General features: G+C 49.9%; 2 protein-coding genes across 2 annotated transcripts in view; one reads left to right on the plus strand and one right to left on the minus strand.

The window, feature by feature from the left end:
* Positions 1 to 1188, plus strand: part of Pal1 (Peptidyl-alpha-hydroxyglycine-alpha-amidating lyase 1) — a 40291-nt gene extending 39103 nt beyond the window's left edge. Inside the window, exon 23 of the mRNA XM_077657984.1 lies at positions 230 to 1188. The gene's annotated coding sequence lies outside the window, so the exon portion shown is untranslated. The remainder of the gene's footprint in view (positions 1 to 229) is intronic.
* An 8424-nt stretch (positions 1189 to 9612) lies between these two features.
* Positions 9613 to 11036, minus strand: LOC144124156 (uncharacterized). The gene is made up of 2 exons (XM_077656813.1): positions 10199 to 11036; positions 9613 to 9692 (listed from the first exon to the last, which is right to left on the minus strand). The coding sequence occupies exons 1-2, from the start codon at positions 10986 to 10988 to the stop codon at positions 9613 to 9615; spliced, it is 870 nt and encodes a 289-aa protein (XP_077512939.1). The 5' UTR covers positions 10989 to 11036.
* Positions 11037 to 14570: the final 3534 nt, after the last annotated feature.

A 14570-nucleotide genomic window follows, 5' to 3' on the forward strand; every position in this document is an offset into this window, starting at 1 on the left:
TACGCGTCGACTCATATTTTGAGTCTTATTTCTGACCACCACGGGCTACGTGCTGGACGTTAAACTTTTACGCGACAATATACGGTAATCGCAAAGTTTGCCCAGTAAAAATAGCGCTTTGCTGCAACGAAATTTTTACCTGGGTTAATTTTTTTGCTGTGGTCGCTTAATTCGAAAACCCGGTTAATTCGAATATTTTTCGCGGTCCCAATGCCTTCGAATTAACGAGGTTTTACTGTATATGTTTTGCCGAAACTAATAGCTGAAAATGGGGTCTATTTTTCGCTGTGTAGGAAGTGGGCATTTCAGCTCCATAGCTTCCACTGCATTGCCAGAAGTTGTCGCTGAGTATAGTTAGAGGGATGGGTCAGAGTTGTGAAACTGTCAATACTGAGTGATTATTTGGCATTGTGTTGGCTAAAAGTAGAATAATAATCGGATTGCTGTGGCTTTTTTAATGAAATGCAAACAAAGGGTCGCAGTTTTGCCAGCTTTGCTAACAGTTTGTGTTCTCACTTGAGTGACGATTTTAGACTGGATGAAGTACATCCGATTTACATGATTTTAGTCACATGTCACATAATGGCTTAATTCAAGAGAAGTGCTCGTCAGCAAGGTTTTTATTCTTTTATTTTATGGATGAGGTACAGAAGAATCAATAGACTGGCTGCAGAATACTGGGAATATATGTGGAACTGAATTGTTAGTGCTGTTATCTGGAGAAGTGGGTCAATTAGGTAGAGTGAAAGCTTTTGCTTTGCAGCCCTAACATGTGTGTGTGCATGTTAAATAAACAAGACCAGTCTGCTGAAGATGCCTGTATATGAGCCAGTCACTGACAAACACATCGTATACACATTCAACTTGTCTGTGTCAGACAAGCCATCCTGTGACTTTCACGGACCACTGCAATAGGCCTTGAGTGGACATTGCAAAAACCTCACCTGCAGAGTCACAATATTTGTAAATTTATTATTATTATTTTTCTTTCGTTGTTGACTTGTCCTGTGGTACTTCTACACACTATGGACGCTGTGGTTGTGGAAATATATGTCACTGTTTGCTCCATGGACTGTGACACTTGCAACGATCTCTGTGTCAGCATCCTAACCGAGGCTTTTTAACCTGAACGGTGGTTTGGAGCAAGCTTCAGAATTGTCTGAAATAAATAAGGGCAACTGCCTGAAACTTTTTTCTCTCCTTTTTTTCATTTCAAGCACACACACACAAAAAGGGAACAGGAATTGTGAGATGTCTCTGCTTATCTAGATGAAAATCTGGGCATTCAGTTTGTTCAGAGATATAGTACATGAAATCGGCTCTTGGCTGCTGCTGCTACTGCTGCTGGTGGAAATCGCCCAAATTGGATCGAGCGTGTTAGCCGCGACGCGATTTCTAACGCACTTGCCACGAAACAGCTGTCTGCGCAAAATGGGATATAAAATAACTATAACCTCGCTCTAACGAAACTGTTGAATTTTTAACAAAATAATGGGAATTTGAAGGATTAATCCCGGTTATCTTTAGGAGCTCCTCTAAAAGCCCATGTATCTGATATCTCGTTTTTACGGAATAGAATTTTTCCACCAAGGAGTACAGCAAACCTCAAGTGAACCGCATTGGGCTTTTCGCGCGGAGTGTGCCGATATGTAATATTGCCCAACATTTACGTACCAATTCGATGTGACAAGTTGAAATTACTTCGCATAACTTCCTCTGGCGAGAACCGCACAAAATGTGCGGAAAACTTATCCCGGCCCAAGCGTGGACTGCGTGGAGCGTTTTTGTGGACAGTTTGTCAGTTTCGGCGCTTGTTTTGTTGACACTGGCGCCCCTTTTCTCACTGAAAATTGTGAACGCGCCCGCAGAACTATCTCTCTAGGGACCATAGCTGAACGACGCTACGCTGCATGGCGTGCACGGCCTGCTGCGCCTCGACAGAGTTGCCGACTCCGAGGTCATTGCTGCCCCGCCGTTCTCCAACCTCGTCGCTGCACACGGCCCATTATGAACGCGTGAGCACACTGGTAAAAGAGGTTGAAAACTTCAACCTGGAATTAATACTCGAGCCAGATACACCCGTGAGAGTTGGAAACAGTGTTAGCCAAGACACATGTCCTGACCTGTCGCTTGTCAGAATGGGGACGACTGAATGAACTTAAAACTTCGGCAGCGATTACTACATCCTGAGCACCAGAGTGATAGCTGGAACGCTTCGCAATAAGATTGGCAACGTCAAGATCACGGATTGGGACATCTTCAGAGCGGAAAGTGAGGTAAATATCGGCAACCTAGAGACAATTGGAGTGTAAAAGGCTACGATACACTTAAGGAGAAGCGCACGAAGACTATAGACAACGACGGAAACACCGGAAATTGATAGTCGCCTCCTAAGCTTGTGGGAAGCAAGGAGAGGGCTGACCAAGAGACGGAAGAAGCAAAAACGCAATCGGAAGCCCAAGCTGAAGATGGCGGAAGTCATGGCGAAAGCCGAAGAGTACGCGACCCAGCTGGCCAGACAAAATGGGGAACAATTTAACGATTCGCTCAACGGAACCCTCCACACTCAACACAAATATGTCCACATGGGAGTAAAAAGTGAGTAAGCTCTACTCTAGCGCACTCCCTTTTTACTCCTTTCAGTAACTGGAACATCCCTAAAGCCCTAATTGATCCCTCCAAAACTAAGTAGGAGACGGGAAGCGCTATGGAAAGGCTAATATACTTCCAAGGCACCGATGAGGAGAGAGAAGTGGTAGAGGAAAGGCAGGGAGGTTAACCAGTAAAATGTTCCGGTTGGCCACCCTGCACTGGGGGAGAGGGATGAGGGGGGCGTAAAAGAATAAGAAGTAATAATAATTGGTTTTTGGGGGAAAGGAAATGGCGCAGTATCTGTCTATCGTTGGACACCTGAACCGCGCGCCGTAAGGGAAGGGTTAAGGAGGGAGTGAAAGAAGAAAGGAAGAGAGAGGTGCCGTAGTGGAGGGCTCCGGAATAATTTCGACCACCTGGAGATCTTTAACGTGCACTGACATCGCACAGCACACGGGCGCCTTCGTTTTTCCTCCATAAAAACGCAGCCGCCGCGGTCGGGTTCGAACCCGGGAACTCCGGATCAGTAGTCGAGCGCCCTAACCACTGAGCCACCGCGGCGGGGCCAGAATAAGAAGTAGAAAAATGCGGTCCGTAGCAAGCACGACAGGCAATGACACAAACACTGTCACAGGCCGCCGCAGCTGTAGCCTGCACACCTTGATGGCTGCCGACTGCTGCGACCTGTGTGGAACAGATCGAGGGCCCTCCATCACTAGGGAGCGCAGACGTTTCAGTGCCAGGAAAGGCTGCTTGCCGTTGAGGCTGATAATGTTGATGACAACGTAAGCATCGGACTTCTCGGAAGGATGAGGTTGGAGGATGCGTTGTGCCAGCTATTGGACAGATGCAAGCGCTGGATTCAACAAATCCAGCATCTGCAGTGCATTCTGTGCAGCTGGTATGTGCATGCTGGAAAGCAGCACACGCATGACATTCACGATTGGCTTTAGCATTGCAATCACTTGCTCGTCTGCGACCTGGTCCGGTTTCTGACCTACTACCCGACCAGCAGTAGGCTCAACACACTGGGTGCGCGGTGCTGGGGTGGGTGCTTCAAGAGCGATGGCCAAGTCACTTGGCGGTCCCGGTCTTTGACCGGAGTTGTGACTTGTGCTTGATTAGCTATGGGCTCAGGACTCTGAGTACGCAATACCTGCTTGGTCACTGCGGGTGTGTGTAGCTCAGCCACGAATGGCCAAAGCCCGTCTGCGACAGCCGTCTGTGCCTCACCAGTCATATTGTTCCCAATCCTTAAAGTAGCATGCGGAGGGGGAGGACAACTTGCGGAAATTCTCGGACGATCCTTTCCAATGCTCGCTACACGTTTATAAGGTCTGTGACGAGGGCGACGACGTCGTCGCACCTCAGCGGCAGCTTCTCTGTGTGTGGAATTAGTGCCTCGTTTAGTGGAATTGTCGCTTGTCATTTGTTTGAGTATAATAATAATGGTTTTGGGAGAAAGGAAATGGCGCAGTATCTGTCTCATATCGTTGGACAGCTGAACCGCGCCGTAAGGGAAGGGATAAAGGAGGGAGTAAAAGGAAGAAAGAGGTGCCGTAGTGGAGGGCTCCGGAATAATTTCGGCCACCTGGGGATCTTCCTTTCCCTTTTCAGGCGAGGACAATCTTTTGAGGCAGCGTCATGAGGGCCGCGACAATTGGCACACGAAAGGACTGTTGCCCGGCAAGAATCGCCGCTGTGTGGCTGAGTACACCGCGGGCACACGGTGAGGAAATTGCATACACTACTCACGTGTCCTATCTTCATGCATTTCCGGCACTGGAGACGTTTCAGGACGAAAGGCCTAACTGCATGCCGAAAGTGCCCAACCTTCACGTACGTTGGAATGCAGTCCCCTTGGACGATCAGCTTGATGCACTTTGTCCTCCCAAGGCGCTGAGCTTGCAGTATGGCTACACCGTCGGTAGCTGGTTGAATCAAAATGGGCAGATCAGAGTCGCGGATGGCTACGTCGACGTCGTAAATGACGCCTGCCGTAGTGCCACTGCCTAGAAGGACATGGGAACGAACGTTGATGCCACCGAGCGTTCTGATGTTGCTAAACTCTCAAGCGCGTTCCGGTACATGGCATCAATGGCGACATTCCTAAAACGATTCACCCTCACATCTTTAATTGCTCCCGGGACGCGGGCCACCAGGAACACAGACGTGGCTTGCCTATTGATGTTGTTGAGAAAGTCGGGGGGAGTCTCAGGCACAAATATGACAGTATGTGCCGATGATCCTTGCTCCGTAGTAATCGTGGACGTACTCGACGACGACGAGTCCTCAGCTTTGCGCAGTCTCCGTTTGGCCTTCTTGCCTATAGGACTCTGATGAAGCTGTCGTCAGCCGAAGAGTCATCACTGGTGGCCGAGTACACCACGGTGGCCTGGCTGCTTGCGTCATTCGGGAGGCCAAGACGTTTCCTCTGGGCGGCAGCGGCTGACCGACCGGACTGAAGTTCAACAGCGTCCGCTTCCATCACCGTCACCAAAAAAGAAACAGCGGTTTCATTATAATGTCGTAAATCAGGAAAAAACTGAAGAGGCGAAGGGACGGCGTTCTGATCTAGAGCCACTTCTCCTTAGTAAGCAGGGCACATGGCCGATCCCCCAGTGTGGGTATGCGCCATCTTTTGATAGGCTAACAACAACCCACGCAGGGGGCTTGGCCAAGGTTCAGTGGATAATCCCAATGAGGTATTTGCGCGGGGAAATATAGGCGTGAGAAGACTAGATCAATATAAAAATTGGAACAGTCAAATGAATTAAAGAAATATGAATTACCAGGGCCATCACGGAGCTGAAATCAGACCCTATCAAGGTGAAGAAAACGAATTATTAGACAGACCCATCACCAAGAAAGAAGTATACATGGCAGTAAGGAAGGCTCGCAAGAACACGGCAGCAGGGGCAGACAGGATCAGTAACGCCCTAATCCGCAACCTGAACGACGAGTCAATCCAGGAGCTCACAAATTAATTAATAGCGATTGGGAAAAAAACTTTTCCCGGAGAGTGTAAACACGCCGAGGAAATCATGATACCCAAGCCGGGCAAGAAATTAGCCATCGAAAACCTCAGACCCATCTCGCTCACCTCCTGTCTCGGTAATCTTTACGAGGGATTGGTGACCGAGAGGTCTCAAAATATTTATAGAAGACAAGCATCTGGTCCCCCGCACCATGTTTGGCTTCAGACCTAAACTCTCCACGCAGGATCATACAGAAGGCAACGGAAGCATATGAGAACGTCATCATTGCCCTGGATGTAAACGGTGCTTTTGACAACATAAGCCACGATGGGGTTCTCGGAGGGCCGGAGAATCTGGGAATGGGCAGAAAAATCTATGGCTACATGAAGGCTATCCTCACGGGAAGAACCGTCACGCTAAGGCTAGGAGAAATACAATCGGGAAAGATCCAAGTATTCAATAAAGGAGCACCTCAAGGATCAGTCATATTACCCATGCTATTTAACGTAGCAATGATTGGCTTGGCAAGAAAGCTAGGCGAAATTGAACACCTCGGCCTTGCAATATATGCCGACGAGACTACATAACTAAATGGGCAAATAAGGACTTCCTTGGAGTCAAGAAAGATAAACTTCAGGCTGTGGCTACCTGTGTAGAAGAGTGCGTCTTAGCACGAAGGCTAGCGTGGTGCTCCGCGGAGAAGTTGGAACTAATCAGAGTCTGAAAGGTCAAGAGGAAAAAGCAAGTAGAAACGGACACGGGCCTCAAGGTTCTACTACATGGCAAATAAATTCCAGAGAAGAACCTGGTCAGAATACTCGGTATATGGATACAGTCAGCCCAACGTTGTGCTCACATACACTACTAAAGACAGCAACAACGCAGACTGGAAGGATGATCAAGAGGATCATCAATAAAAGGCGCAGTATGAGGGAAGAAGATGCTTTCAAACTGGCGATGAGTCTTGTAGTAAGCAGGGTAACCTACAATCTGCCCTATTAGATTCTGAACCGAACCGAAATACTTCAGGCAGAGAACATCATACATTCTCGGTACGAGACAGCGCTCGGTCTTAAGGGTAACGCTGGTCCTTACCGGTAACGAAATAGATTCTAAAAGAAGGCTAGCGTAACAGGGGACGGCAGAAAGTTATATGGACGGGTGCGATTAGGAAGTTTGCGAGGATACGGTGGCTGCATCTGACAGAGGACAGGGTTAATGCAGAGGCATAGGAGAGGCCTTTGTCCTGCAGTGGGCGTAGTCAGGCAACCAGGGGCTAATAGCCGAGCGGTCTAACCACTGAATGCTTTACAAGCATTCAAGAACAAGAGGTTGTGATCAGGCGTTTATGATCACACAATGGCAGCAGCCTGAAAGGTTTTTTTTTCATAGAGCACCAGTCGGCAGGTGGTCCGCGACATCCAGACTCGAATGACCCGGGGAGCTTGTCGACATCTATACGCAACGGTTCGGTCGCGCCCCATGGTGCAGCGTCCAACAAAGAGTGCGCTAGCTGTGATCGTCGGCTGGCCAATGTCTTGTCAACCGCCGTGAGGCAGCGCAGTGCGCCCTGGCGGCTCTGGCCCCTGGTTGCCGTCGTCCACGATGACCGGCGTTTTGCTTGCACCAGGAATGGACTCCACCGTCGAGAGGTTGGCCTCGGGCGTCGCAGTATCCCTCGCGACCGGGGGGCGTGGCAGGTTCATGAGGAATATCGTCACGACCAAACACATGACTAGGATGAAGCCGAGCATGCCCGCCTTCACCGCGGAGCTCAGCTCTTCGTCCTTGCTGATGTCGCTGGACGACTCGATGCTCTCCTGGTTCTCGTACGGGCTGCTTCTGCTCCAGCGCTCGGCGCCGCAGCTGCTGGACTTCCAGTCTGTGCCGTCTGGGCTTTCCCATGTCCAGCTCTGCCTGCTCTTGTCTGACGGGAAGCTCCTCGCCGGCTCTGAGAAGGAGCGCCCTCTTGGCTTCTGTCCTTCAGCCCTTCTCGGCATCACCGGCTCCCCCATGACTGCTGGCTGCGGCTTTGTTGGTAAAATACCCATGGCTGTAAGCTTGATCTCCTGGGTTCAGGGGCGCATAGTGAGAGTTGGCCTGCGGAGTATAGTTTGGCCGCTGTTGGAATGCACCTGCCGGCCCTTCGTTTTTTGCCCGCTTCGGGCACCCGTTGTTTCGCCCCCTGTACGAACTGCATCTTCCTCTGTCTCGTGCGTTTTCATTTCGCGATACATTTCTTGCACAATGCATTCCTTTAATTTTGTCGGGAAAAAATGTACTCAATAAGGCTTTCATAAAAATATTTCTGGCTTTGCGGGTGATACCGGCCTGGGTGAAGGCTCAGTGTGAGATCAGTGCTTCCTTCGACATCAAATATAGCTCCAAGAGCGCATGCTGATACTGACGGACTGAGGATTTGTCGCCGGAAGCGTGCCGATCATGGAAGTTAGAAATCGGCGCTTGGATTTCCGCGTCACGTTGCGTGCAAGGTTTCTTTGGTTTTGCCGCCGCCATTGACGCGCACGCTGCGGACAGCTTCGCGAGACGGGTTGATTCCACTCATTAGCCTTCCTGGCTAAAAGCAAAAAAATGAAGACGTCGTACGCTGCACGCGTGTGCGTGTAGAGCAGGCGATGGCCTGTCATGCCGTCATGATCCTAAATATAGACAAGAAGGCAACCAAATACCCTCGAAGCGCAAAGCACGCCTCGCTGCGAGAGAGCGAACTGCTGGAGCTTCACATGCTTGAGAAGCCTTACTATTCTGAATACTTCGCGCGGCATTTCAGATCAAATTTTACCAGTGTCTAGCACCATCTCTTCGGACGTTTACGCAACCCGACGAGCGCGCGCTACTATCCCATATTCAATGTACACTGTAGCTTGGAGGACCTGCAGGAGGGCACGATTCCCTCCTCAACCACTTCGAGCGACCGTTTGTGCTTCCCGACTGCCGATTTTCATCATCATCATCAGCCTTACTACACCCACTGCAGGGCAATGGCCTCTCCAATGTCTCTCCAATTAACCCTATCCTTTGCCAGCTGCGCCCACCCTATCTATGCCTGCAAACTTCCTAATCCCATCCGCCTACCTAACTTTCTGCCGCCCCCTGCTACGCTTGCCTTCTCTTGGAATCCACTCCGTTACCCTTAAGAACCAGCGGTTATCTTGCCTTCGCATTACATGCCCTGCCCAAGCCCATTTCTTTCTCTTGATTTCGACTAGGATGTCATTAATTCGCATTTGTTCCCTCACCCACTCTGCCCGCTTCCGGTCTCTTCACGTTACGCCTATCATTTTTCTTTCCATGGCTCGCTGCGTTGTCCTTAAGCTGAACCCTTTTCGTTAGCTGCCGGTTTTACGGCTTAGAAAAACTTTTCCGACGCGACACTGCGGACAGCTGTGCTGGTGAGCGCAGCTTTGGGTCGGTTGGTGTTTGGCGACAGAATGAACAGCGCTGGGGCGGGAAGAAAAAAACAGGATACAAAAATAAAGGGCTCCTGTGCTTGGTTCTGTGCCTGCGTTGTTCTTTCAATACTTGTATCTGTACTGGTGTACTTCCACTGCAACATGTTCGTACTTTTCCCCAGCGAACCAGTTTTTCATCTCCACATCTGCGGTACGGGCAGCCATGCGTACTTCAAAGCACACTGCGCCTAGCAAAACCAAGGTACACCGACACTCAATAAAGTCGTTTATTTGCATTATTCAGTTTTTCTTGAATAGTAAGGTATAGTGGGGACAGCAAGAGAGTGAGGAGGTTCGGTACAAAGACCGGCCCACCTCAATACGTCACAAACTTGAACGCAGCTAAAAGAATATTTACAGTCTGTTTTTGGAGCTATCGTCTGCGGAACTTTAGCGTCATAAATGACGCCTGAAACGTTGCATTCACCATGTGCGCAGCAACCGACAGTTTCTGAATGTATCCATCAATTTACATCGTCAATAATAGCGACATGCTGTAAAGAGAAAAACACGTACATTTGCAACAAAACTGCGACTGTATACTTTGTTCAAGGTCATTGTTATGTATACTATGTAAAGTTTCCATTAATAAACGGTTGCTCTGTCGTTGAAGTAGGTCTCTTGCTTGAGCACTCGACGTTTAGTCGACCTGAAACCGAAAGACGAAAGACTTAGTTAAAGCAGCGTTCGTTTTGCCTGGTTCGATAGCGGTAGGTGCTGTAAACTCGCCTGAAAGCGGGACAAGATAAACATCACTTCGCCCACTTTAAGATCAAAACAGACGCGATTTAAGGTTTCACCAGTCCATTCAGTAACGCGGGAGTACCATGCTAGACTGAAAACTTGTAGCACCGATTTCATGACAGAAATAAAATAAATGAAGGTTATGTAATATGCTATGGTGTGCAGGGTTTAACGTCCCAACGTTGCACATGAGCTGTGAGAGACGCCATATAGTGGAGGGCTCCGGATTAATTTCGACCACTTGCGCGACTAATTGTATCCAATGCGAGATCGTAAATAAGAGATCACTTATAACACAGAACGTCAACGACGCACCACACTGTGTGCCAACTGCAGCCCTCAATTGTTGCTGGAAGACATGGCCTAATTTTCAAGGCCACGTTAAGCAAGAATGCCACACGGGCAACTCACAGGGCGTAGCGGCTGATTTTCGCCGTTCCTTGGTGCGGTGCCATGGCTTCCTCGTCGGCTGCTGCTCCGCAGAAGCGGCGGCTCTCACGGGCGTGCGCGTGAGGACAGACTCGGTGGAGTTGTCGGCAGCCGTCGATGCAGTCCCGGATTCCTCTGCGAGGTCGGACGTAAAGTCCTCGGTCCATTCCCGTTGCTCCTGGTCGCCTTCCGGCCAGGCCTGACGGTCGAGATGGACGCTCGCATTCTCACGCTGTCCACCGACGGACTTAGTGGAGTTGGTCCGTACGCCCGTCCCATCCGTCGTCGACGTCGCCTCGTCGCCTCCACGGCTGCCCAACCACCGCACGATGCCCGGAGGTGGTACGTACGCCGGCGCCGCGTCGAGCCTCGCTGCTTCGGTCTCCGTGCCAGCGTTCAGTCGCCGAGTGGTCGCCAGCACGGCAGACACGATGAGCCCGACGAAGACGCAGAGCGCGAGCATGACGAGCACCGAGGTCAGGCTTTCCTTGCCGTTGCCGAGCGAGCGCTCGGGAAGGGTCGTACTTGAGGCAGCGAGGTGTAGCTGATCTTCGTAATCGCGGGCGTTCCGAGCAGCTGATGGCGGTGGTCGTAGACAGGGCGAGCGCTGAGGCGCGCCGCCGGTGGCCGCCGCGCACGTCCGCACTGGCCACGGCCAGGAAAGTGACGCCCCCGGTTGACGGCGCGGTGACGCCTCCATGGACGACGCAGTATGAGGCCGGCGGAAAGGGCTGGACGCGTCGAGACCCGCCTCGTTCCGCCCATGGTTCATGGTCTTCTTCGCTTCTTGTGAAGACACGCGCACGCTAGGAACAATCGGATGATGATAGAGGCAATTGCGCACTTTTCACTGCCTGCACACGCGGGATCGGCCGAAACGTCATGACGCGGAGAAAGTTCGCAGGAAAGTTGCATACACAACCCCTCAGCAACATTAGAGCAAACAAGAATTTCCTGCGCACACTTTGCGCTGCGCCCGGGTGCCCATTGTTGTTGTTGTTGTTAGCCTATCAAAAGATGGCACATACCCACACTGGGGGATCGGCCAAGAATCGGGTGGCTATTGTGACGTCAGTGCACGCTAAGACCGCGGTTATAGACTGGTGACTGTTTCGAGTTGGGGTCTATGGTGCGAAACCATTGCAGCTATTGATTTTATTTTTTTCCTGGAGGGAGCTAGGCGCACGTTATTTCCAGCAGCAGGATAGAATATATGAAATGTATAGCTCTATTCTTTGGCGCACCTGATTAATTTTGTTTTTCTTGAGAGACCAGAGAAGCTGTGACATTAATGTCATTGTCAGCTTACAGGGTCTCACTCTGCCTTTGTTCCCTGCGAAAGAATGTAAACGTGGACAGTGCACTGACAATAAGCACGTTGAGATTCTGTCAGAGCTAAAAACAGGAAGAGTAAATGTGCGGACTAAGGCAATGTTGTCATATAAAGGGCTGACTTGTAGGGGCATATAGCCAAAGGTAAGGTCTGAAGCCGCAACTGACTCATGACAGGGTTAATTAGGGGACTGTGGGAGATGTCCCTGTCCAGCAGTAGGCGTAGTTGAGTTCACGACGACAGAGATGATGATGATGATGAAAGTGTAAGGAACGTTATTCCAACATCTTGCCCATGCGAACTTGAGTTTATCGGGCCGAGTTAAAAATCATCCAATATCAAGTACATATACACATAGACACGTCAATCCAATAAACACAAACGAAAACCAAGACTCACGACATGTCAGTATCCTTTCTTTTTTGTTGTTGTTATGATGGCTCCCTAATAGCTTCAACTCGCTTTGGCGTAATTAAATGTGCAGAAACTGCGTCGTGCGAGCAGTAACCGCAGGTTACCATCTCGTGTGTGCGCTGTTTGCGAAGAGGCGAAAGAAGCAGCAGGGCGCGTGCTTCCGGCGCTGTTCCGTGTGTCCTGAACTCGGGCAAGGCAGATGGCAGTCACTGGTCTAGGCTGACATTAGAACACGTCGGAACGCAAGGTCCCTCCCGTCAGCTTCGGTGAGCTCCACAGGCGAGAGTCCCAAGCGGAGGGAAGCATGTCCAATCATCGTCAAGACACTAGCCAGGCCTTTCCCGAGGAGCCGTACCAATGGACCAGCTCAGAAGGACCTGTCTATTACAACGCTGCGGGCGGCGCAGGACATCATCAGCCTTTGGAGCAACAAGGCGCTTACGACAACGGCGCCTACCAGAATGCCGAGCAGGTCACCTCATACGACTACGGCTACAACGCGGGCTACCTGGCCGGCTACAAAGCCGCTTACCATCGCTACAAGCGGTACCGTTCGTGGTCTTACGCCGATTACTCGGATGCCGGCGGTAAAAACATGTCGACTTCGACGAAGGAGTTCAGGGTCGCTACTAAAGAAAGACTCATCGCTCTAATTGTCCTCTGTAGCGTGGTCACGGCCGCTCTTCTCGTGGTCCTCGCCTACCAGCTATTTCTGAGCGAACCAGACAGGACCACCGGTTACCGCGTCGGAGCTGACGGGCCTTTCCCACCCCTGGCTGTCCCGAAGAAAATGCCCGCGAATGACTCGTCCACGACCGGATGTAAAGGGCAACATGCCACTCCTGGCCCGCCGCTTCACGGACCAGAGGTGCCAGAAGAACGGCTTAGAATGCGGGCACCGATGAACATTAAAGCTGCACCTGAACACAGTGGCGGTCACGGAGGTGCAACTCTAAAGACGACCTCTCGTAGTGCCCGAAACGTGAGGAGGTCAGTGCACAAGGCGTATAAGAGGCGGCCAACAGGTACAACGTCCGAGTCTGTGAGCACCGCTAGCGTAAGGCTGAACCGAGATCATCACTCAACGACGAGGAACAGTTTAGTAGAAGAAAGGGAGTGGGACGAGTGATTTCTTGGGAAAAATTTTGCATGCCATCGATGCGTCGTGTTCGTTTCTCCTCCTTTTCCCCAGGTCACCTCCTTGCATGTAGAAACCGTTGCCGTGCTTTTAGCGTGTTCGGAGTCGCTCGTATACCGCTTTAAGAACTAGCCATTAGCATTTCAACGCCAGGAATAAACGTTGCAGATTCATTAGGCTGATGCTTCTAGCCGTACCAAAGGTATTGTCGCGACGAGCCCTAACATGTCTTATATGTACTGTGATACTCTTTTCAGTGAGATATCCTGCGCCTCCTTTACTACATACTGAGGGCCATTTTCAATACCTTTTCCACGAGAATGTCAGCAGACATGCCCTAACGCGCAGTTAGCAGTTCGTCAATGCTCTTTGATCCATAAAGACGCGATAATTCGCTCACATCTCTCGTTGTGCGACTGCATGTATGCAGCGCTTGCCCTGCGTAATGCACGCGCGTACAAGTTAACGTCTCCAATACAGGTATACGGCTTCCGTGCATTACCAAAAGGGACCTATGTGTATGCGTCTGACAGACTGTTACCCACGTCTAAATGAAAAGTCTTCATAGTCGCGCTTCATTTAAAAGCGTCAGGACGATCGCCATGGCCACTGTGCAATTTGTATTGCTAAAAAGAGAGTATAAATTGTATTTAAGACGCTTTTTCAGTTCTACCACTGGAAATATGCCCTTCACCGATTCGTTAATAAAAGTTTAGCGACGTTCGACGTTAAGTCGGGCACGCAAGCTCGTCTTTATAATGCATAAAGCACACACAGAATGTCATGGTTGTCTCTCAATGGGCTCGTTTCGCGTGATCGCTCTTCGAGTTATTCGATACAGATTTTTCTGTTAAAAAACACGAACAATACGTCAGTGCGGTCTATGCAGTATGATCCCAAGGCAAGGCGGCTGATATTTTTTGATAGACCGCAATTAAAAGACTGAATTAGCTTAATATACAGTTTTTGGTACATTATATTTCCAGATTTAAAGCTGCCGACGTAGCAAGTGAACCCACTGTTTAATATTTTCGAATCGGTAAAACGGTTAGAAATATAGAACATGCAGGTGTCTTCGAACGGGCCTTGTGTTGGCTTCCCCACGTTGCACATTCATTAAATGGCGTCGCTGCACGTGGTGCCCTCACAGAAACGTCATCTTTTGAGCCATAGAATAAATGGACTGCGTAAGTATATTCAGCATTAAACATTCGAGCGACGCCATTTGATCAATGTACAACGTGGGGAAGGCCAACCTAAGGAATTTTCAAGAGGGTGTTTTTCACGTTCGACATCTCGAACCGCAATGCTGATTCTGCATTTTAAAAGCTCAGCTGCTCGCCTTCGATGTTGACGGCATTGAATTTTACAATATAATATTTAGCCCTAAAATAAGAAATTAAAGCGTTGATTAGTTCATTTTCGGTTATTATCGTTCTTTAATTTCTCCTTATCACGTAAATAATGTC

The sequence above is a fragment of the Amblyomma americanum genome, chromosome 3 (genome assembly GCF_052857255.1).
Source record: "Amblyomma americanum isolate KBUSLIRL-KWMA chromosome 3, ASM5285725v1, whole genome shotgun sequence".
In the NCBI taxonomy this organism is placed as follows: domain Eukaryota; kingdom Metazoa; phylum Arthropoda; class Arachnida; order Ixodida; family Ixodidae; genus Amblyomma; species Amblyomma americanum.

Bases quoted from the DNA above. Each gene is read 5' to 3' on its own strand.
- LOC144124156 (XM_077656813.1), bottom strand. From the start codon at position 10,988: ATGAACCATGGGCGGAACGAGGCGGGTCTCGACGCGTCCAGCCCTTTC. The intron at 9,693-10,198 runs GTGAGTTGCCCG...TTTCGGTTTCAG, and splicing joins AAAATCAGCCGCTACGCCCT to GTCGACTAAACGTCGAGTGC.